The sequence below is a fragment of the Blennius ocellaris genome (genome assembly GCF_963422515.1).
Source record: "Blennius ocellaris genome assembly, chromosome: 21".
Classification (NCBI taxonomy): Eukaryota; Metazoa; Chordata; class Actinopteri; order Blenniiformes; family Blenniidae; genus Blennius; species Blennius ocellaris.
Window position 1 is genome coordinate 6,841,368 of NC_137670.1, and position 23,738 is coordinate 6,865,105.

At 42.9% G+C, this 23,738-nt stretch overlaps 1 protein-coding gene across 1 annotated transcript; it reads right to left on the reverse strand.

Annotated features, from left to right (window-relative positions):
* Nucleotides 1-974: 974 nt before the first annotated feature.
* On the reverse strand, nucleotides 975-20,715 carry LOC308145344 (Na(+)/H(+) exchange regulatory cofactor NHE-RF1-like). The gene is made up of 6 exons (XM_080516737.1): nucleotides 20,107-20,715; nucleotides 5,454-5,618; nucleotides 4,051-4,204; nucleotides 3,925-3,956; nucleotides 1,957-2,034; nucleotides 975-1,855 (listed from the first exon to the last, which is right to left on the reverse strand). Exons 1-6 carry the CDS (start codon nucleotides 20,581-20,583, stop codon nucleotides 1,691-1,693), a joined length of 1,071 nt encoding a protein of 356 aa, XP_080372863.1. The 5' UTR covers nucleotides 20,584-20,715; the 3' UTR covers nucleotides 975-1,690.
* Between the last annotated feature and the right edge of the window lie 3,023 nt (nucleotides 20,716-23,738).

Sequence of the window (23,738 nt, forward strand, 5' to 3'; positions counted from 1 at the left end):
AGCGGTTCCATGGTGTAATGGTTAGCACTCTGGACTCTGAATCCAGCGATCCGAGTTCAAATCTCGGTGGAACCTGGCTTTTCACACACCAAAAGGCACAGCTTAAGACCCATATTTATCCTACACTTAACACAAAAAACATAAGTAATGACAAAAACGTCCTCTAAAACAACGATTCCACATTTTCCTTATTGTTATAAAAAAAAACAGTTTGTCAGGTGAGTGGAAGTATTATTCACATTAACTACATGTCCATGAACGCATCACTGACTACATATGCATATCTTTATCCAATGCTAACTTCCAAATTAAAAAAAAGGAAAAATGACCTACTTACTCCATCTTATGTTTGAAAAGGGGCCCATACCAGTGTCAGTGAGCATTGCTGTGATGCGCCTCGTCATAAGCATTAGTCAGAATAATGTGTTGAATGTTTAAAATCTTGCTTCCATAGCAGAGGATGGTTTCGATCCATCGACCTCTGGGTTATGGGCCCAGCACGCTTCCGCTGCGCCACTCTGCTATTTGAGAGACGTGTAATTACAAAGTATTCAAAAAGGATGCGACGTTCATAGTTGAAGTTTTGTTAATTCCTTGATGTCCCTGAATGCACCACAGTTCGGCTTCATCAGCGGTTCCATGGTGTAATGGTTAGCACTCTGGACTCTGAATCCAGCGATCCGAGTTCAAATCTCGGTGGGACCTGACTTTTCGCTTACGAAAACTTGTGCTCATGAACATTCACTGTAGAAAATAGAAAAATTAACTCACTCAGTTGCTTATAAAGACCCATATTTATCCTACACTTAACACAAAAAACATAAGTAATGACAAAAACGCTTATATTGCTTATAAAGCCTGATTTTCCCGATCACAAACCATTCTGTTGGCTGAAAACAACAAAACTAATTGTAAAATTAATTCACATCTTTAAAAAAAAAAAAGTCCTCAGAGACTGAAGCGATAAAATCAAACTTAGTTTTAGTAATTTAAATAAGTAATTTTCAGGCCTTTGTAATATGGACAGAAATACAAACATGTGGACAGACAAATAATGGGTGTATAGAAATTGTGCTTCATATCATGTACACGCGTACGTGTGTGTATGCATTGTGTGTGTGTGTGTGCATGTTGCTTCCTGTTCCTAAAGACAAACCACAGGGGGCTCCATGTGATCCAAACACTACTTTTATCAAGTTGCGAAGGGCCTCAGCGGGACCGCCTCAGTCACAATCAACACACGCTACACGATCAGTCAGTAAAAAAATCAGCTGGCAAATCATCTCCTTCAGGTATGTACACATTGAAAAAATAACTCTTTATTTCTAGGAATCAGGAGTCGGGTCGGGTGGGGAGGGGGAGGGGGAGGGTGGCTTGTTAAGACGTGCTGTGGAGTTCAGCTGCCTCGTTTCTCATTGTTAAAAACAAACTAAACCAATCAAAGCTTGGATTTCTTCCTCTCACATTAGAAACTGTACATTCTTCATCATATATTAACATTCATTCCAGTGTGATGCAGGAACCCAAAATTACAACCATAAAAATCAGCGCGTGGGAATAATACTGAAGAAGTTTTAAGAGTGTCCTTCATAGGCTGATGATCTGCGGATCCTCCATTGGGAGCAGCACTGAGCGGGGGTAGAGTAGGTGGGTGGGGGATTAGAGGGTGGGGGGGGGATGTCACAGGTCTTTATAAGTTGCTGAACAGCTCGTTCCTCTTGCTCCAGTCCATCTTCGGGGCTTTCTTGGCCTCTCGTTTCTTCTGGGCTCGTTCCCTCGCTTCAGCCAGAGACAGACCCAGACCCAGGCTGTCGCTCACCTCGGGCTCCCTCTCCCTCTCCCTCTCCCTCTCACTCTGTAACACACACACACACACACACACACACACACACACACAGGTCAGTTCATGTCACCTCGGGAGGGGGGGCACTCCGCTGACTGAGGGGCGACAGTTACCTGTGGAGGCAGGGAGCTGCTGGAGGAGGCGCTGGAGGCCGAGGGGCTCAGTTTGGGCGTCGCCTCCTTCACATGTTCCTGTGACACACACACACACACACACACACACACACACACACACACACACACACACACACACACACACACACACACACACACACACACACACACACGTCTCTTCAAAACACTTCAATACAGTTCCATCTGTTTCGAAATATGTTGCCATAGCAACCCATAGTGTAAAAATACGAGATTTTCTCTCTTCTTTTTTTTTTTTTAAATGTAATGAAATAACTTAATGGAAGTTAGTCAGCTGGTTATTTTACACTACTGAAGTTGGAATATTAAAATTCTTGTAATGTAAAAACGGATAATAAATAAAATGGATTTTAATGGAAATAACAGATTTGTGGTGCAGTTTTTTTTTTTTTAAACAGTCGTAATTAATTCATTATGGTTGTTCATCTGTTGCATATTATTACATTGTCATGGTTTAAAAAAAATGTGTACATGTCTTGCTAATCCTTCTTTGATTCAGATTTCGATTTCCTGTGATTTTTCATTGATTTTCTTCGCCCTTCGTCACTCAAAGGAGTGTGTTTGCGTGGTTCTTCCAGTAGGGGGCAGCAGAACTGAGGTGTGGACGTGATTTTGGACCTCCTCTCTTTCAGCCTGTCTTCGCTGCTCACGGCTGCAAAACCTCAGCAGCCGCACATCTGTCACGCACGCGTTCGAGCCCCTCTGATCACAAACACCGATTAAACTTATCACCACATTTTGGTTTTTTTTTAAAAACCACAGTGGACATTTACAGAAAGATTCTCTAAGGTTTCCAGAAATGACAAATGTCCTACATTTTTAGGTCAAAGCTGTGGTTGAACTGCGTTAGATCTGTTTTTCTCACTATAATAACCATGTTCACTATTATAACCATGTTATTTAATGTTATTTAATAAGATGCATCATGTTTGACATGTTTACTTTAAACCAATTTGAATTTTCAGTGGCACATTTATCTCCATTATGTTAGCTTTAATTAATGTTGTTGCAGAGTCTCTAAGTTTGTGATTATCATGGTCAGTTGTGTCTTTTACACTGAAAGTCTCTCGGAAATCCTCATGACTGGGTTTGTGTTTTAATAGTTATGTTTTATTTGTACCTCTGTGTGTGAGACGCTGCACTTTGTGGATTATCCTTCGTTAGTTTGTCGCCGGTCCAGGAATTAGGGCCGAGTGCAGAGTTATGTAATAACGAGTGAATGAGTGATTGTTGTGGAGAATCTGCCCGCATGTGTGTGAACGTTGCTCGTTAGCCGCCTCATTAGCATAATCCTAAACTTTAAAGCCAGCGCAATCCCATGATCCTCCAGGGTGGGGGGGGGGGGGGGGGGGGGGGTTTCCATGGTGATCGGTCAGCCACAATGTCACCAGAGGGGCAGAAGGAGGAGGAGGAGGAGGAGAGAGAAGAGGTGGGGAAGAGGAAGAGCAGGGGGAGAAGCAGGAAGAGGAGGATGAGGAAGACAAGGAGGCTCCTCCTACTCCTGATAAACTGTTTCTGATCATCACAGGATCGTTTCAGCGGTTTCTTAAAACGTCTGGACGAGCAAACGGAAATGTTACAGCTGCTCCTCTATAAACATCTCCTCCTCAGTTTTTCTTTAAGAGCACGCTGATGAACATATAATAACGTTACAGTTGAATTGTGACGTCATGGTGCCTAAAAAAAAAAAGACTAACACTAATATTTTGTGGCCAGTTTGAAGAGAGCGGAGTCCAGACTGACTCAGTGCGCCATCTAGTGGCACAAAGTGGTCTTACATGACAAGCTATCATCGATTTTTTTAATTCACAAACATCCCGCCAGGTTTCTTCCACTGTCTTCACATTCAAAAATCTCGATCTACGTGACGAGAGGTCACACAACCTTAAAACAATGTGAGTTTTTATTAACGTGGCCAGTGGTGCTCACCTCCTCCGCCGATGCAGGTTCAGGCAGCGGTCCTGCAGGGAGGAGAAGCACACAACACGCTCAACACACTCCGACTTTAAACCAAATGTAAGGACGCAGCAGTGTGTGTGTGTGTGTGTGTCGTACCTCTGACGTGCTGCTCGCCGGGCACGACGTTGCACCTGCTGAAGAACTCCTCGGCTTCGGTGTCGACCACCAGCAGCTTGGTCTCGTCTCCTCCGGCCTTGATGATCGCCACGACCTCGGAGTGCTGCATGCCGATCACAGACGTGCCGTTCACCTGAGGACAAACGCAGACGGTGACTCGCGTCGTCCCCGTACGAAAGGGTTCACGTTCAGAGCGGTGAAGACATTGAAAAGTGGACGTTCTCGATCACTTTGTGGCTGTACTAATGGAGGCATTACCCTCATGGGCTGTAAGACTTTAGTGTTTTATTGAAACTTCAGTGAAGATAACGATTTTTAAGATTTTAATGTTTAATCAAATTCCTCAGCATAACATTAAATCTCTTATCTTATCTATGATACTTATCTTCATTATTTGTTTTAATGCATTCCTTTCATTTCTTCTAAAGCTTGAATGTATTTCTTTTATTCTGTATTTCTTTCATTTCTTTGTAAAGCACTCTGAATTGCCTTGAGTTTGAATGGTTAGAAATAAACTATAAAAAACCTTGCCTTAGCAACACTCTGGCCATTAATTGTTTTGTTTGTTTTTTTGACTGTTTTTCTCATGTATTGTTGTAAATCTAATCATTTAACATTTCAATATTTTTATTTAAATTTTTTTAATAGAATATTGTAGTAGTTTTTAATTGAAATACCTTTTTCAATTATGCATTTGGTAAATTATATATTTCATATTCTTTTCATGTTTAAAATGTTGTTACATGTTCAATTATTCAAATAGCTTCAATTTTTGAATTTTGATACATGCACAATATATAAAATAACAATCAAATTATTAAAATTAAAATAACTAAAAAAGTGAATACTATTTTTACATTATAGTATTTTTTTTATTTTATTTCCGGTATTAGCATTATGAATGAGGACCTGTGTCCTGCTGAATCGTTTGCCTCTGAGAGCATCTCAGTGACGGTACGAGCGCCGGGCGGTGCTGTTTGTTCAGGACCACTCCGGGCTGGAGGCGAAGGAGCCGAGGGAGATAAGGGTGTGAGGAATTCCTGTGGGAGGATGTCCAGGAACCTGAGCGGTACCAGACGGCTCCCTGCTCGCACCGCGCTCTTCCTCCTCCTCCTCCTCGGCACCACAGACGCGCTAAGTGGATTAAATCTGACCCGAAGGCTTCGGCCTGGCCAGAGAAGGGGAGGAGCGTGCACGTGCAACGTGCACGTGCGCTACGCACACTCCACATACTGCTGCGACTCAGGAACTCAGCTGGCCCACTCGTGTAAGAGGATTACAGCTGATGCAGCAGCACAACAATACACAGGGGGGGTGTGTGTGTGTGTGTGTGTGTGTGTGTGTGTGTGTGTGTGTGTGTGTGTGTGTGTGTGTGTGTGTACCTGGATGATCTTGTCCTGGGCTCGGAGCCCGGCTCTCTGCGCGGGGGTGTCGTCGTCCACGGCCCGGATGAACTGACCCGGCCGGGACTTCTCACTGTGCAGGTTGAAGCCGTAACCTGTGGAGCCTTTTCTCAGGACGCAGAGGCGAGGCCGCAGACCGTCCTCCTGCACGCACACACACACACACACAAGGACACACACAAAATCAGCATGTCTTCAAAACAACACAAAAAAAAGGTACTATATTCCATTGTAAGAGCAGCAGCATTATAAGCCAACAGCAGCATTAAGAGTAGCAACAGCAGAATTAGTAGAAGAAAAATCAACATTAACAGAAGAAACAGACCAGTAGCACAAGCAACAGTCAATTGAGAGAAGCAGAAGTGGGTGGCATTAGCACTAGATGTACCAAGAGTAGAGCTATTAGGCAACAATAGCATTAATAGTAGCGACATTAGTAGAAACATTGACATTAATTGCAGAAAAAGTAACAATAAAAGTGTCATCACGAGCATTAATAGTAGCAGCATTAGTATCAATCGTATAAAAGTAACAACAACAACATTGATTGTAGCAACACTGCCTGTAATGGCTACATTAGCATTATTGTTGAAGAAAATAGGAACAGTAAATCAAGAGTAGCAGCAGTGTTAGCATTAGCAGTAGCATTAGTAGCATTAGCACACCTCGCCAACGAGGAACTGAAAGTTTTTTTCTTGAGTTTCACTTCAAGAGCCTCTTTTTGTTACTTTGTTACCAAGTTGGAAACAAACAGACCAGTCGGGTTATTCAGAGGAAGAGAAAAGTAAACGTTTGTATCGGTAACGGGCACAAGGTTTCAGATTGTTTCATCTCCACACAGGTGGAAGAACATGTCGTACTCAACATTGAAGCAATCAGATCAAGGTTTTCAAGAAGAAGAAAGTTTGGAATGAGTCAGATCTCTTATTTTTCAGTGTCTTTAGGACGCCTTGAATTGCAGCAGAGTTTTCCAGGCGGCTTCCACACCGACGTCCCGTCTACAGGATGTGTTGGATTGAGACTAAACGCAGTGCTTGTGGCCGGTGATAATCCTGCTTCAGTGTTTAATCCAGAGTGCAGGTGAAGGTGAAGTCTGAACATTTAACTCTAATCACCTTCCCTGATCACTTGTTTTAACTGCTGCAGGTGGCTGGGCAGGAATATCTCCTATTTATTGTTGAGACTGTGGTTTAACTGTTGTAATTTTCAAAATACTTCCGAAATTCTAATTAAACCCCCCCCCCCCAAAAAACCAAACAAAACCCCTACAACCACGCAGTGTTTTTTCTTAATAATGCAACAAACTCAAACCCAGCTCCGGCAAGTCCCGACTCCTGTCCTTTCTCCTCTGGAAACTTTGTGACGGTAGATCTGAGGCTGTGGACAACTGTGCCTTCTTCAGCCTCAAGAAAAATCCATTGCTTAACCAGGCTCCATTCACTGCTGCAGCCATCGCGCTTTTGCAATGCTGCATTCAAGTCCGGCTCGGAAAATCGCCTCCTCTTCCACTCCTTACAGTCACGAGGATGCGTTTAGGTACCGAAACATGGTACCGTTTTATTTTACGTGAATCGGTACTCGGAAAGTACCAACGAATTCAGTACCCCTCCCTAATGGTGCTAGCCCGAGACGTTTCATTTAAATGGTTGAACGTTTAGGAATTATAATGTTGTAAAATGTTACTTTAATTGTACCCATAATGTGACCAAACTGTCAATACAAAAAGAAAGAAAGAAAGAAAACAACAACACATCAGTGTAACTGGAAGTCATCTTAAGTTGAAAAACAAACCAGCCATTTACAGGTCGATTTGTGTTGTTGTACCAGTTTGTGCCACAAGGTAGTGTAGTGAGTCATTAATCCTTCTTATATCAATATAAATACTACATAATCAGTGAAAGCGCTGAGGAGCTTTAGAAGCTTTCATTTAGAAATCGATGGTAAAAACCGTGTAGGTAAACACTTCTGCTGGTTAAAGTTTAAATCAGTTGGAGTTTCGTAACAGTTTATTCCCATTTCTTGGCACAGACCGGCTTCATTATCCATGTGAGAGAACAGGATCTTTAACCTCTTGATGACAATGTGCTGCGAGAACACCTGAGGACATTGATAAGGGAATAAAAACAGCTCCGCGCCCTTCGGTAGCTCATCCAACACTTGATAAACCTGCTGCTATCTGCCCAACATCCTCGGCTATCAGTGGCCACCTGTCAGTGATTCAGGGTCCAATGAGCGGTGCAGACTCAGCACTGAGTCAGCCGCTCCCTCGTCCACATGTCCACACTTAAGACAGCGGGGTGACGATTTCTGGAACGCCCTGCGTGAGTCACCCGGTGAACCTGAGAAGGCCCGCGAGGTGATGCTCCTGTGTTTTGTGACAAAGCCCAGAGCTGATAATGAGGGCAAAACAGCCGATGCATCAGCTAAGGAAGCTGGAAAGTGCCCGACATGGCAACGGGTTTTTTGGAGAAGAACATATACAGCATGAATAGTAAAAGGTATCCCATCGTCACGATTTAACAAACTGTTGGGTCTACTGGGATTTCCATGCGGCCAACACAGGAGAGTGGAGAGGCTGGTTGGACATGATGGAACGACGAGAAGAACTCAAAGAACCAGTGTTTCCTCCCACTTCCAACCAAGGTGTGCAGAAGGCCTCTCTGCCGTCAGCCAACAGGAAACTGAGGCTGCGGTTCATATGTTTAAACGCTATGAGAGCTCGGGTCCATCAGTGCTTCACCTGCTGCCGGGGGAAGACTTTCTTGACACGCCTCCACACTCTGCCAGACGATTATTGCTGATCCCTTTATGATCTTCTGATCGAGCCTTCCAAAGATCAAACCACCCGAGACAGTTTATTTGGAGCATGTCTCTAAGTTCACTGTACTTATAAATCACTGACACCAAGAATAAAGAGTTCAGATGGTAAAAATGCTTAGAGTTACCCAATGTTTTACTCCAGTGTGTGTATATTTAATATGCTGGAGAAAGAAAAACAACCCAAAAAACCCACATTCTTATGCTCAACCACGCTCTTCTAAAAATCGCGCAACTTTGACATAGAGTTTAAGGAGTTTTTTTTTCCTCCGAAGCTCTCAGATTCATCTGTGTATTAATGCTGAGTAGTCTGTAGTATTTTAAGCACAATCAAGTAAAATACACCAAAAAATGCATTAAAAATCTACACAAAATCAAAATGAAGGATTCTCTCATCCAGATTTACCCAGAAGCCCACCAGTGTTGACTTGACAACTGGACTAATGGAGCTTGTTGTGTTTCTCTAGAAACCCAATCAATTCAACACAAGTGTTGATATGGTATTTAATTTAATCTGATCAGTCATGGGCTGGGTGAATACTGCTCGTCCGTCTAAAGGTTTGCTAATCTGCATGGTTATTATTCCCCTCTTTTTTGGACCTTGAAATTAACTATCTGGTTTCAGAGTTGACCTTTGGCTGCAATAAAAACAAAGACACTCAGAATGTGCACATGCCAGATGATGCTCCTCGTGTGTGAAGGTTGCATAACACTTGTGTGCAAAGGTTTTAGTGTGTAAATGCCAATCTTGGTTCCTGTCCTCAAGCATTACTACTCCTCTCTTATGCACAACGGCAGTGACTGGATACCTGCGACTGGACAGCACCATCATAATAATAACAGGACAAGAGGCAATCGGGGCCTGTGATTGGTTGAAGGACAGACCAAGCTCCAAAAATATATGAAATAATCAAATCATATGAGAAGAAGAGCTGCAGTACTTTAGGACTGAAAATGTTTCTCACCTCTTCGAGTTCTGTTTCTTGGTATTATAGAGATTAAACTAAATAATAATATTTTACTATAGGAGAATATGGTTAGTGTGGTTGCCCGTATAACATTCAAGCCTCTTGATATGGTCAGAGATGTTCACGATTTTTCTGGATATAAAGGTGCAGAACTAAGTTTTGATGGAAATGAAAACACATGTCAAGACAAACTAGCAGGTTTTCACATCTTTATGATTTCTATGTCGATTGTGCTTTTGTTTTTTTTGCCACGTAATCTCCAATTTTGTTGCTGCTGGCGGCTGTGAGCCAGTCACATAAGGTGAGCGAGTACCAGTTAATCCTTTTAATGCGCCGTGGGGCAAACGGAGAATCAGCCAACACAGAACCAACTTCGGTCCTCCGTCAGACCTTTATTCCCCTGGTTCTCTCAGGACGGGGAGAATTTCAGAGGTGGCATCGCTCTCTCTCTCTCTCTCTCTCTCGCTTTCTCTGCAGAAGATCATTCATGTTTGCTTCACACTGGGCCCTGAGGTCCGGGCGTGGTGACAGCACCCAGCGGGGGGGGTGGGGGGGGTGGACGGATAATGAAAAGGAGGCGAGGAGAAGCTCGGGCAGAATGCCAGGCTAAAAGTCTCCTTCAGTTCAGGTCCAGGGCTTGATGTGTGGCAGTTTTCTGTGTGTTCATCAGACTCAACTTCTACATGCACGACTTCCTTTGGTGGCGTTTGAAAGCCACAAACAGTACGAGTCAATAGAGACACTTGTGAACAATCCAATTGTGTGCATGTGAGGCCTACTTTCTGATCTCCAGGGTTTATTTGCATGCACAGGAAACCACAGCATCAGAAGAGCCCCACACACACACACACACACACACACACACACACACACACACACACACACACACACACACACACACACACACACACACACACACACACACACACACACACACACACACACACACACACACACACACACACACACACACACACACACACACACACACACACACACACACACACACACACACACAGTGACTGCAAGCGCTGCATGACAAAAACAGCGGTGGGTAAAGTCCAGAGCTGAATCTGCTTGGCAATGCAATCTGTCGCCATGGCAACCGGAGCTGCGTTTCCTGCGCTTACTTTCACATCAGGGGCTTTCTGAGGGAAGGCATGGCTCCTTTGCTCTATGGAATCAGTTATAGTATAAACATTTTTTTTTTTTGATCGGTGACTGAACACAACTGGAAAATTATAGCGTTTGTTTTGATGAATGACGAAGAAAACACACAAAACCAATAATTTTTTTATTTTATAAAGGCTTTTCAGATGATATGAAGTTTTATCTTAATAGTTAATGATGTTAATGTTCAGGTCTATTCTAAAGTTTTTAACGAACGCGCCTGTTCCTATGCAGTACGACGAAGGTGACAGTAAATATTTTTGTTCCTGGGCTCAGCACTTTGTTTTGCTTCCCAACAGCTGAGTCAGGTGAACGGAGTTAGCCCCGGAGCTACGATCGACTTCAGACCGGAAGGAGGACTCTCCAGTGTCCCGTTAATCTGACCCGCTTAGGGAAGGACTCATCTTCCTCTGCAAGTCAAAGGTCACGCAAGCTTTGAGTTTTACTCCTTTCACCTGCTGACTCGGCCGTCGGGACGTGAAAAACAGGACTCTATTGAGACACTGCAACTGAAACTGACACTTTGTCAGCAGCCATTAATTTACTGCATTTCCTCTGTAGCAGGAAGCATGAAGGGAACGGTGTGCATTTCCAGCTGAACTGAGTCCTGTGGTCACTGAAGAGATTCAGAAAATGTAGATATGTTGTTATGTTTTTTAGGTCATCTATTTCCATTTTGCAAATCTAAGCATTTCTGATGTTTTGGATCCTCTTTGATGACTTTGATGTCTATTTCAAGGTGGTGTCCCAGGGAATATTTACAATCCAATCAAAAACTGTTTCTATGTTTACAGTTAAAAGAGGATGTCAATGGGCTTCTCCATCGCTTATACAGCGACATATGAATTAGGTTGCCCCTCATGCACGGCAGCGCTTGCAGTTCTTTGTACTCTATACGACTTCAACCACTCCTAATAAAACTGCAGCGCCAACAAATTTCTCTCTTTGCTCAGGCTTTCCTCCTCTTCACGTCTATAAAACAATCCAATCACTGTTATGCAATACTGCCGCCTCGTTGTGACTTTATTCGAGTTACGAGTGAAGAAATTGACGTAATGTTGTCACGTCCATCTGTAATATTTCCACGAAGAATTCAACGACAGACTTTCACGTGTAAGTAATATCCGCTGGCCGCATAATATGTCGCAGATTTGTCAATATCTTAATATATGCGTAAGATACATATAACAAGAGATTGAAGGAATAGAACTGAAATGCATTTTGATGCAATGTGCATTCACGCAAGCTCAAAATGACAGAATGCTCGAAAGAAATGGCAATAAATTGGGATTAAATCCCCCAAAATGTATCATTTGATCAAACCAATGGCAGTTTGAACAACAGCAGTCGGAGATTTCTGACCTGAGCCAAGGGAACAGATGGACACAAGGAAATTACACATATTCCACATCTCGATCAACTGCGTTTATCCATTTATTTAGTTTGGTGATCATGTGACGTTATTTCATAATTTTAAATAACACAAGATAAGTCAATATATTGCAAAATTAAAATGTTCTATTGTGACGATTATTTTGATTCGGGTAACAAAATTTAATGGGCTCTTCCTTTGATAAAAACTGTACCTGTGATCCACCCATTAGTTTATGAGATCTTGTTAACATACAGACAAAAAACACAAATTATTTTATAACCTCCTTGGTGGAGGTCACTATTTCACAAGTGGTGGCTACAGGGCAGAAGTGAGAAGCACAAAACCTAAAGTGAAATGACCACAAAAACACAGCTGAAGTAAGTATGTGACAAGAGAAAGAACACTGTTATACAGAAGAATAAATCTCAAAGCACAAAGACAATTATCTAATCAAGTGCCTATATTTATTGCATATTTCGTCGATATTGGAAAGTGAGATCTATATCATGTTATGTCCTCTGTTCAGTGAAAGACTTCATTAGAAATAGGAATCAATGGAAATTAAAGTGATTTCAAACAGAATTAGCAGGATTAGCTTTAGCACTGGTGCGTTGGTACACGGAGCAGTGGACTTGTAAACATTCAATAAAGCCGTCGGATACCAAAGGTTAATGGCTTTATAGCTCGCTGTGGTTAAACATCAGATCCTGCGCTCGCACTTGGCTCTCCCATAACGGCGAGGAACAGCTCGCTCCGAGGACCTTGATCCTGAGGGAGTACGTGATGCGAGGCCTTTATGACGGCCCGAGATAAAAGCTCAAAGTGAAGTGTCCCTTTGCAATCTGTCAAACTGGTTCGGTCCTTGAAAACCACAAAGTCTTTTAAAAGAAACCTCTTGAAGTGAAGTCGAAGTGGGGTCCTGAGGGTTCATAGAAAGTTGTGCAACTCGACAATGAAAGAGAGGGCTGGCCGTCAAAACTCGTACTGATCGCTCGGACAGACGAAAGCCAATTTCTTCAATCTTGAGTCACACTGTCAACAACTTGGAGGACTCTTTCAGTTTTTTTTTTTTTTGGTGTTTCTAATGAATTTGCATCAGCCAAAAAATACACACGCTTGTTCTATTCCAATCTTTGTGTAATGTTTCTGATATCTTTTCTGTGGACACAAAGTATGGAATGATGTGGCAATACCGAAGTTGAATACTGAAATGTGATCCGTTGTCAACACAATTTAAAGTGACTGCAAATCTTTTAAACATAATCTTAAGAAAGAAAATGCAGGTGATTTGTAGTTTTCCTTGGTGCAGCACAAAGAAAACCCGAAAAACAGTTTGCTGGCGAGTTTTGTTGGATTTTGCGTCAATTACTTTGTCATCTAAAGCATTTTAAAGGAATTAATCCACGTTTCATCACTGACCAATTTATTTGTTGATTACTCGATGAATACGAACGCTTTTAATAACAGACAATTTAACACTACAACTGCAATAAAATACTTGATACAAATGCCGAAAAAACAAATATATTCTGGCTGCACTGACTCTATAATCATCTATTGTTAGTGTTTTATAAACTTCATAGGATCTGTTGCACAATGATAATGAATGACTCATTACGTCTTCCTATTGAAATAAAGGATATCACACTTTGTGTGACTGAGTGTTCCAATCCATTACATGTACTTAACTGCTAAAACAACATCATAGACTTGGTGCACGATGTGCTAACTGCTAGCTTTGAGTCAATTACCTGTGAGGCCGTGAGCTCACACACAGACTGCCACAGTGTGTGCGATACCACGGTTATCATTAACCGGCTGAGACAAGAGCAAACAATGGAGCTTTGGCTGAAGCAACTCATTCCGGGGACAGGAAGTGGCTTTCTCACCGTTTCCACCCAGATAACTAACAGCTTCTCTGCAGACAGGCAGGCATGCTGAAAGGGTGTGTGTGTGTGTGTGTGTGTGTGTTTACAAACTCTACTACTGTTGGATTGAAGCAGCACGTTGTAACTTGTACAACGTGACATCCTTGACTTTGACAAGTCGCATCTTAATTCGCATGAGCAGTTCATCGACTAAAGAAAACGAAAAACAAATTGTTGCAGTCTGGAAAATGAGATGCAATTTGGGGTCACGATATAACCTTGGATGCATACGTTTGAAGTAAATATAAAGTTTTGTGTCTGTGCTTCTGGCCTGTAGCAACCAATGCGATACAAGTGTAGTAGAGCGCTTTCTATTTGAACGAATATGTTCACAAGTGGAATGTGAATCCACGGCGCATTGAGAAATATTATCAAGGCAGCAATCTCTAGTTGTACGTCTTTAAATCTAGGAGTTGGGAGACATAATAAAAAGGAGTTTGATGAAATGAACACGGCACTCTGGAACAGTGCAGGAAAAGGCAACAGAAAGAACGGCCCTGCTGCATCTGTCAAATAGTGTCTGTGTTTCCTCAATCTCTTCGGTCATGCTGAATCCTCAATTTAGCGTCTGCTGAGTGATTGGAGCTGAGAGCCGGCTGTGCCCACGGCTCGAGGACACTGGCCCATATATACAAGAGAGAGGAAGAGACTTCAAAGGCAATTTCCTAATTCTTTGCTTTCAAAGTGATCGCACTCACTGGCATGCCAAAACCCCAAGTGAACTTTGCAGGGTGGCTGAAGGACACAGCTCAGGGTGACTGGCCTCAAAAAAAAAGGCTAAAATAGAAATGGAGGGCAACAGTTTCTTTCATTTGTATTGTAAATGGTGGACGAGAAGCCCGCCTGTTGCTCACTGGGATCCTTGATATCTGAGTGCATGTTTGTTTTGCCTGTGTCACTAAGAAAACAGCGAGGAGCCCAGTCAGATGACGCCAGCGGCTTTTTTATGGAGTTTGTTTTGGACAGCAGCCCGCATGAAGAATCATCTGATGGAAAGTTATCCCCCCTCCCCCCCCTTGGGGCAACGCCATCGAGAGTCTGGTCTCAAACATACACATTCAGCAATTAAACTGTGTGTGTGTGTGTGTGTGTGTGTGTGTGTGTGTGTGTGTGTGTGTGTGTGTGTGTGTGTGTGTGTGTGTGTGTGTGTGATACATAATGAGACTCAGCCTTGGACTTCAGACTGTCGTGAACACTCTCCGAGTGAGGTTTGTTCTACGACAACACTCTGTAATAACGCAACCTTATAGCAGTGAAAGTAAAGATAGCTTCTTCAGCCTCGCATCCACAAGTAGCCTCAAAACCTGTAAAAGTACACAAATAACAACTTCACCCTCATTTAATCCCTAACATGTAAATGGGGCTTCGTGAACTAGTCATTTTACAAATACGCAGCGACATTGTCACGGTGCACAGCAGAAACCACTTCAAAGAACACAGTTCATTAACATCCATTTCCATTGGGTCGTGGACGAATCATAAACCCGTCACAAAGTGTGGCCATAAAAACGTGAGAATGTCCATTCCACCATAAACATACTCCGAAGATACATCGTTAGCGACAGCCTTTGGACTGCTTGTTAACAGAAATGTCCCACCAGTCAACCACATGGAAGAGGTTAGGTCTACAAAGAATTGTAAACCCCACTGTGCAACGGTTCTTTGGTCAAGCGGTTGGTCTGACGGCTAAGGCTCCGATTGGTGCCGATGTCAGGTAGCGTTAGCTGGCTCACATACGCTAATGTCACAGCATGTGTATACCGGGCCCACATGTGGTCCACCGTCCAAATCTGACGTAAGCACATTCATAACGTGAATTACAACCGATTACCTTCAATAATGCTTCTCGTTTGCAGCTGCTGAGCCATTATTGGTGCAAACGTGACAGCAGTTACGGCGTGGCAATGGATTTATGCTCCTGAAGCAATAAAATGCTAAATTAATTGTCATTGTGAAAATAAATCTTAGCCCAGTGATAAGAGATGTTGTGAAATGTCAGGGGAAAGGGAGCTGCCTCAAGGTCTTCACGCTGAGGCTCAAAGTTTCTCTGGCTTTGCTCACAAGGAGTGTCAAAGGGAGGTCCAAACAGGCGCACAGGGTCATGCAGATGTTCGGGAGGCAAGATCCCACCAAGATATGGAAGACATCATGGCTGTCCATGACCAGGACAGCCAAAAAAAACTTTGTTCATGCCACTGGAACCCAACTTTCCCACTCCGAACAACTTCTTGCCCAGGTTTCTATGTGCAAACCTATAAAGTATTGTGACGATGGGAACAAGTTAAGTGACATTTGTAGGTGCACTGGAAGTTACAAGTTCAAACCTGCATGTAGGTGTCACCGTCTCACCGCAGGACAACATAATACTTTGGTATAATCACAACCGTACAACAGTTCAGGGCAGCACCGCTCTGCCTCACACAAGGGAGGAGACGAGAAAAAAATGTTTCAAAAGTTGTTCGTCTCCTGACCCACGGTCATGGTACTGCAGCTTGTAATGTTACTCCCCTGAGCGCTCGAAATACAAACGCCAGATCATTTTCGTATCCTTGGTTTTAGTGGCTGGAGATCTGCATTATCCAGGAGCTGAGACCCAGGCGTTGCAGTTGTGTGGTATGTGACATTTGTTTGACATTTTCACATCTACAAATACAGAACAAATTGCAGTTTAATCCTCAGAGGAGCCCCCTCTTGCCCCCACATGGTCCCTCATCACTCCGGCCCTAATGGCGGTGTGTGTGAAGTGAGAGTGTATGCATTTCAGGGTCAGCGTGGCTTCCTTTAGTGAGGCGTGAGAGTCTTCTCTCCTTTCCTCTCTGCCCCAGAGGCCTTTTCTCCACAGGCAAACACTGTGGACAAAGCCTCTTTCTGCTGCCGGGGATCTCTATGGAGACCAAGAGACAGCCCTCAGTGTGGTGGAGCTCCTTGTCCCCAGAGGCCAGAACCACAACATGATATGCTATCTTGGTTTGGCTCCGCTGCGATGGCCTCTTCCCGGGAGGAAAAAGCACAGATATGCAGGAGGACTTTTTGGGGACAATGTTTGGTGACTGAGCCCTGGCCTTAAATACCAAGTTCCAACCAATGACATGAAAGGAACTATTGTCAAACCACATGAGGGGTTGGTTACACGCGTCATCGTCGGTTCCACCCACTCAAGCGAATCCCACTGGGAGGCAGCTAACGTAGCCAGAAACGCACCATCAGTCAGGCTCTGCCAAGCTTCTTATCAGGCAGGAATGTAGCATCCCACACAGCCAGGGTTCCCACTGAAGACCATCCATCAATCAGAGTATCAGTGAAGCGGTGTGAGCTCCCCATGTGGACAGAAACCCAAGCTTCCCGTTCAAATCTGTTCATTAGAGGTAAAAAGACCAGCCAACATCCCAGTGAATGGACTCACCACCAATTTAAAAACCGCTGAATGTTTCTTTCTTTACATCACCAGTGGCTGGTCGAGTCGCAACTCAGCTAGACTCTGAACTTGACAAACATTTATGGTAAACAAGTACAAGAATTCTTACGATAACCAAATAATCCTAGAGCATTTATACGTGTGGCACAAGAACGGCAGGTAAAACGAAACCTCAATACAGCAAAGCTGTGTCTTGCAGGAGATTGGTGCCTCACACGAGGGCCATGAAAATTCCTGCGAAAAATTTACATTTATTTTTGGACATCGTGCAATAAAAATCACACAAAAGCTTGTGATGGAAAGAATTCTATTTGGAAACAACACCTTAACTTAAACAAATGTGAAAACATCTGGAAGTGTGAAGCAGCTCATGTTGGATCTGTACTGTCTTCACTGTACTTTATGTGAAAAAGTCTTCATTTGCTGCCCGGTTTTGAACAGGTTTGCCTCAGCTTCTCTGTGTTGTATTCTCAGGCAGACTGAAACCGTTAGCTCAAAATATATCGCTTGTGTATTTGGGTTATCACTCACCGATCAAGATATCCTGCAGCGTGACACAAGGTTTATTTTGCGGCTCGGTAGTGTACAATTTGCAGCAAAATATGCCCTTTCTTCCACTGCACTCCTCCAACATCAACCAAAGAGATCTTGAACGGACGGATTCTTGTGCAATCTTGAACTCTAAAGATTTAATTATGCATCAGTTTTTATCTAACTTACTGTGTGAAAGACACTGAATAGACGTGGGCCACTTTGTATGGAGGTACTTTGCCTCCACCAACAAGTGGAAGGGGTCAAGTCTAAAAATAAACCAAGTAAACAAAACAAAGACCAGTTCCACAGAGCTAAGAGCCTCCACAATGAGGCAGATCGCAGTACTGTTACATAAGACTTAAATCAGGGGCCCAGACTTTGCTCTGCCTCCAACACAGTCCAACTCATTGGAAGCAACAACCCCAGAAAGTTGTTTCATAACCGACGGCAGAAAGCTTGGTCCTTCCGACAGGCAGGATTGTGGCATTCCAAAAGAAGAAGGCGACATGTCTTACATATTTTCAGTTTCACCGAGACTGAACTTTTCTCACTGGGGAGGGACACTTTCACCTGTTTTGCTCCAACGCCAAATCATGAAAAGACTTTTCTCCCCCCAAATGTCAATTCAATCAATATTTCTTACAATCAAAAGAGACACAAAAGATGTTGCTATTCTCAGCTCACATTTATTCAATGTGACAGATCTTCTGGTAGAACGAGCCAAACCTGACAGGGAATTTCCGACGGTAAACAATGGAGACGCGACAGAAATGTGTGTCGAATGGCCGACTCGGGACACTGGAAGTGACACCTTACAGAGGAATCTTCTCCCACGGCAGACGAGTTCAGTGTGAAGTGGTTTAATTCTGACTGGAAAGCTTTTCAAGAGAGTCTTAGATTCACAGGCTCAGACGGCTACGCGGTACAAGAAATAATCTGTCAAAAACGGATGAAAACTGACTGCGGTTACCATTTGACCTCAAATAAATAAATGACAAGGCAATAAAGAATTCAATTGTGTCATGTATGAGGCAAGATGAGCTCAAACGGCATCTCAAAGACAAAATAAAATACCACAAAGACTCAAAACTAACAAGGAGGTAAATGAAAAGTCTTTTAAATAAGCTTTGTCTTTATACAAATCCTGTGTAATTAAACTTTTATTCCAAACAACCATAAGGTCTTGATGAAAACAATGACAGATAATCCATTCTGTTTATTAATTTAGTTTTACAGGTGCCAGACAATCACATTTAGTTTGACTTGACACTAGAAGGACATGAAAGAATATCAAAAGACACAAAAAAAAACAAAAAACCACAGTCTTGTTATGACCAGATAATCCCAGAATTGAACAACAAACATAAAGGCAAACAAACCAAACAGGAAAGAAACTACTACAGATGGTCACAATGATCCAAAACGAAGTTTAACAACACAAAAGAGTCAAAAAAAAAAACAATGAAGGGCGCAAACTGACCACACCCGGCCTGATTATGACACATAGACCCACAAACTGCCCTCAAGGGCTTGCAGGAACATATGATGACTACAAAATTCCACAAAAATATGACAAAATATCACCAAAAAGAGCAAGTACAAAAAATTACACAAACTATAAAGATGGCTTAAATCACTAGACATATCATGGAGCAAGAAACTAATCCACGATGTGAAAAAAGACACAAAACCACACTAAGGGAAGAGAAATCTGCACAAATATCCAGTAAACAACCAGAAGTACAAAATACTTGAACAAATCTCCTACAAAAAGCATGAACTTCTCAAAGTATATCGACAGAGATCTGAAGATACAAAACACTCCCAAACAGGCACAAGCAGACATAAAACCCAAAACATGCAACACTACAACGTCCAGTGAGAGTACACCTAAAATTACCCGGATTACCACAATTTGTTCGAGAAAGACACAAATATAAATTAAAAAAACGAAGAATAAATGACCAAAAAGTGACGCAGAGGGTCACATTATAGCTCTTTTAGAAGGTGAACGAACTTTTCCATCATATCCACTCTTTAGCTAACGTTGAGACAATTTCCAGGAATTATTCAACCATATTTTAAAACTGATGTCAGTCCAGTGATAAGAGAAGGGAAATAAACCAGTCATAAATGTCCGAGACAGTCCGGATTTGCTGCTGGTGAACAGGAAGCCTCACAATGTGGCACTTTGTTAGTGAAGATTACATTTCTGTGGCTTTTCTAGTGATCTCTTACAACCATCAGGAAAGAGTTTTGTTTTTTTATTTTCATTGTGACCTGTGTGACCTCACGCATTTTCACAATAAGGTCTAGACTGCACTGGATGGAAGACCTGACCCAGGGTCAGACCCTGACTCAATTTCAAACCCTGACTCAATTTCAAACGCTGACCCAGGGTCAGAGACCCGGGACCTCGCCGTACCTTGGTGCTGGAGCTCACGCTCAGCCTCCCGGACTTCTCCGAGGCCGTGTCCCCGTTCTCCCGCGGGCCCGGGCTGGCCCTCGCCGGGGTGCCGTTGCTGTGCGTGTCCCCGCGGTCGGAGTCGCTGTCGCTCCCGGCCCCGGGCACGGGGATCCCCTCGCGGACGAACTCCTCCCGGCACTGCAGGTTGTGTCTCCTCAGCAGCTCGCCGGTCTCCTCGTCCACCACGATGAGAGACAGAGCCCCGGAGGTCGCCCGTATCCGGGACACAACTTGCTGGTGGCTCTCGCCCTCCACGTTCTCCCCGTTCACGAACACGATCCGGTCCCCGGCGAACAGCCCGGCGACGGAGGCGGGGGTGTCGTCCTCCACCATGCGGATGAACTGGCCGGACTTCCCCTTCTCCCCGTGCAGGTGGAAGCCGTACCCGCCCTGTCCTTTCTCCATCACGCACAGCCTGGGCCGCAGATTCGACATGTTGCCACGAGAGAAACTTTTTTGTTTGCTTGTTTTCTCACACCCTGTTTCTGAGACGTTCACACGGGGACCATACAGACTGCCTGACACCTGGAGCGGATACACAAAACACCCCGTAGCTCCGCTTCCGCCGCTCTGACACCGGAGAACTACTTTCCGCAACTAATAAGACTTCTCACCGGGGCCGCCCGTTGCTCGGCTCCGCCCACTCCGCCACACTGTCTGTCAATCACACGTCTGAACCAATCAGACACCGGGCCTAAGGATCGACGTCACAGCGGCGTTTCAAAACAAAAGCACATGTCCGGCGGCTGTCTCTCTCTCTCTCTCTCTCTCTCTCTCTCTCTCTCTCTCTATCTCTCTCTCTCTCTCTCTCTCTCTCTCTCTCTCTCTCTCTCTCTCTCTCTCTCTCTCTCTCTCTCTCTCTCTCTCTCTCTCAAATGCATAATTTTTGTGTTTTCGTTTCATAATTGTTTTGCATTTACACAGTAACCTGTTGGACATAATGCATTTTGTTGTAACCAAAACTAAATTAATCTTTTTTTTTTTTTTTTTTTTTTAAACACTCCGAGATGTTTTAAATCCACAGATATGAGATACAATCGATCCCTATAAAGATGTAGATTGAAAATTACAAATTTGGAAAATCATATTCTGTATGGTTCCTGTGATTGACTGTGTGAAGTGTGAAGTTGTTTTTGTCAACAGGCTTTCCAAGGCTTTATCGTCACCGACAGTCCAGGAGTATGAAGCAAGAACTACCTTTTCCACATCTCACACACACAAACATACACACAATTGGCTTAACAGTATAGTTACTGACTGCTGTTCCATGAAAAATAATTCAATTTAATGCAGCATGTTTACACATTGAACAAACATGGCTGACACAACACACAACTCCACTGCTCTTGTATATTTGTATATATTTTTACGCTCTATATATTTAATTTTATTTTATTACTGGCTTACCGGGACCTGAGTCCAAATTTCGTATCATTTCTTCCTTTGATATGACAATAAAGAATCCTTGAATCCTTGAATCCTTGAACTCAGAGTATACAGGATCTGCTGACCACAATCAGAAAATACACAGTCAGCTCACCAATGTCAAACATATGCACAAGTGTTGCATACTCTTGTCAGGTACAAAGTTTATATTGTAACACAAAGTTATTCTGACATCATTTCATTAAAGCTGCATTATTTAACATGTTTACCACAAACCTGCAGAGAGCTATAAGACCACGAGTTCAGCATGGCTTTAGTATATTTTTGGTGTCAGGCCTACAGCTTTTTTCTCATGATTCAATCTAATTTTATTCTGTCATGGTAAAAACTATTGCAAATTATTTGATCGTCACTGTTGGCACTCAGGTAGTTAGCCGATTTGTTAGCAAATGATCAAATCACCCAAATATAATTGAATATTGAAACTGATATGAAGGCAAATGTACTTATGGCAAAGTGGGGTGTGAAAATTTTTTCTTTTTAAATGCTAAAAATTTGCAATTTTACATGACAATGGCTGCAATAAATAATTTTTTCTGCACACGCTACACACTGGACAATAACAACAACGTTCGCCTCCAGAGTGTCATGGCTCCCAGGCCAGATTCTCCTGGGACTTGGTAGTTTTATAGTTGACAGTCACCGTAATAACAATCCACAAACCTTTTCAAAACATGAAATAATGCAGCTTTAATGTGTTGAAGTGGCTTTAAAAGATTCCACATCCGATACTCACAAAGCAAAATTTAACCCTGAGCCATTCCTGAGCATTGAGTTAAAATTCCATTAAAAATGCAAATCAGCAGTTTGTCCGTTCACCGTTACGTTTTTGCAAATAAAAACTGAGTTTCATTACAGTTTGGAGGCACTGCACATAGATACATGCAATCCTGCATACATGCAAGTTTACGACCAGCGATTTTGAAAGAGAATATATACAAATTAATGCAGCCCCTCTTTCAAAAAAATATTTTCACTGCAATCACTGATAAAGTATGTACATGAATGCTTCCAAAGTACTAAATCCAAACACAGATCAGCATAAAGTTGCTCCTGTTGTGTTCGGTCAGCAAATCTTCGTCCATGGACACAATTGTTGGGTGCGTGTCGAGGAGTTTTTTTTAACCGGCTGTGTCCCTGAGCTTTTCCACTTCCCAAGAACAGCCAGTGGGCGAGTGAAGCGGTAAAAGTTGCCCATAAACCGGGCTTTTGTCCGTGGGCATGGCTTCGAATTGCATCCACGACACAGTGTGTGGCCTTTGTTTAGATCTGTTGGTTCACAAAGTTGCAGCAGTGGTTGATCACTTTGGCAAACTCATGGGTTTCTAACATCATCAGCGCATTTTAAAAACGCGTCATTGGCTAAATAGAGGTTGCAATCCCAAAAACTATTGTCACTTTAATATGAGTTGGCAAAGCAAACGACCAGTTATATGGAGGTAAAAACACAGGAAGCGTAAAAGAAACTCTTTTTCTAATGGACAGAGTAAAAGATTGACATCAGTGTGTTTAGTATGGAGCGTCACCAGTGGTTACACCAGCTCAGAGTGCTCAAACTAACAAATACTCCAAAATATAACTGAACTTCATCTGCTGATATGCTCAGCTCGTTTATCATTCTACATCTATCTGATTGTTTTAAATTTTGTCTTACTTTATACTTAATATTTTCCAAACAGCTGAAGCACCTCATCCCAAACTGCTCTTTTATAGGGTTTGTTTAATAAAAGACGCTACTGGACCGTTTGAGTCATCCAGCAATACAGACTGGCGTTATAAAACTCTCTGGGCTGGGCTAGTTGGTTAACTTGTTCATTTTCAGAATACATCACTTGAAAACAATCCTCAGACATTTCTCAGAAAATATCGTGTCTGTTTTTGTCGCAACGATCATATATTCTATTTTCACACTCGGGGTACTTGATGTCTGGCGTTAATACTACACCGTGGGATATGTTTCTTGCATGAATTAAGTGAAAACATACAAACTTTCCTCTGAGTCACTCATTTTCCATGAGTAACCTCCATCTTCTGAAAGTTTGGACTTGCTGCAGCACTGACGCTGAGCTACGTTAACCACATTCTGACACTATCTCCATACTTTCCACAAAATACATCGATCTTTCCACCAGAAAACAAAACAC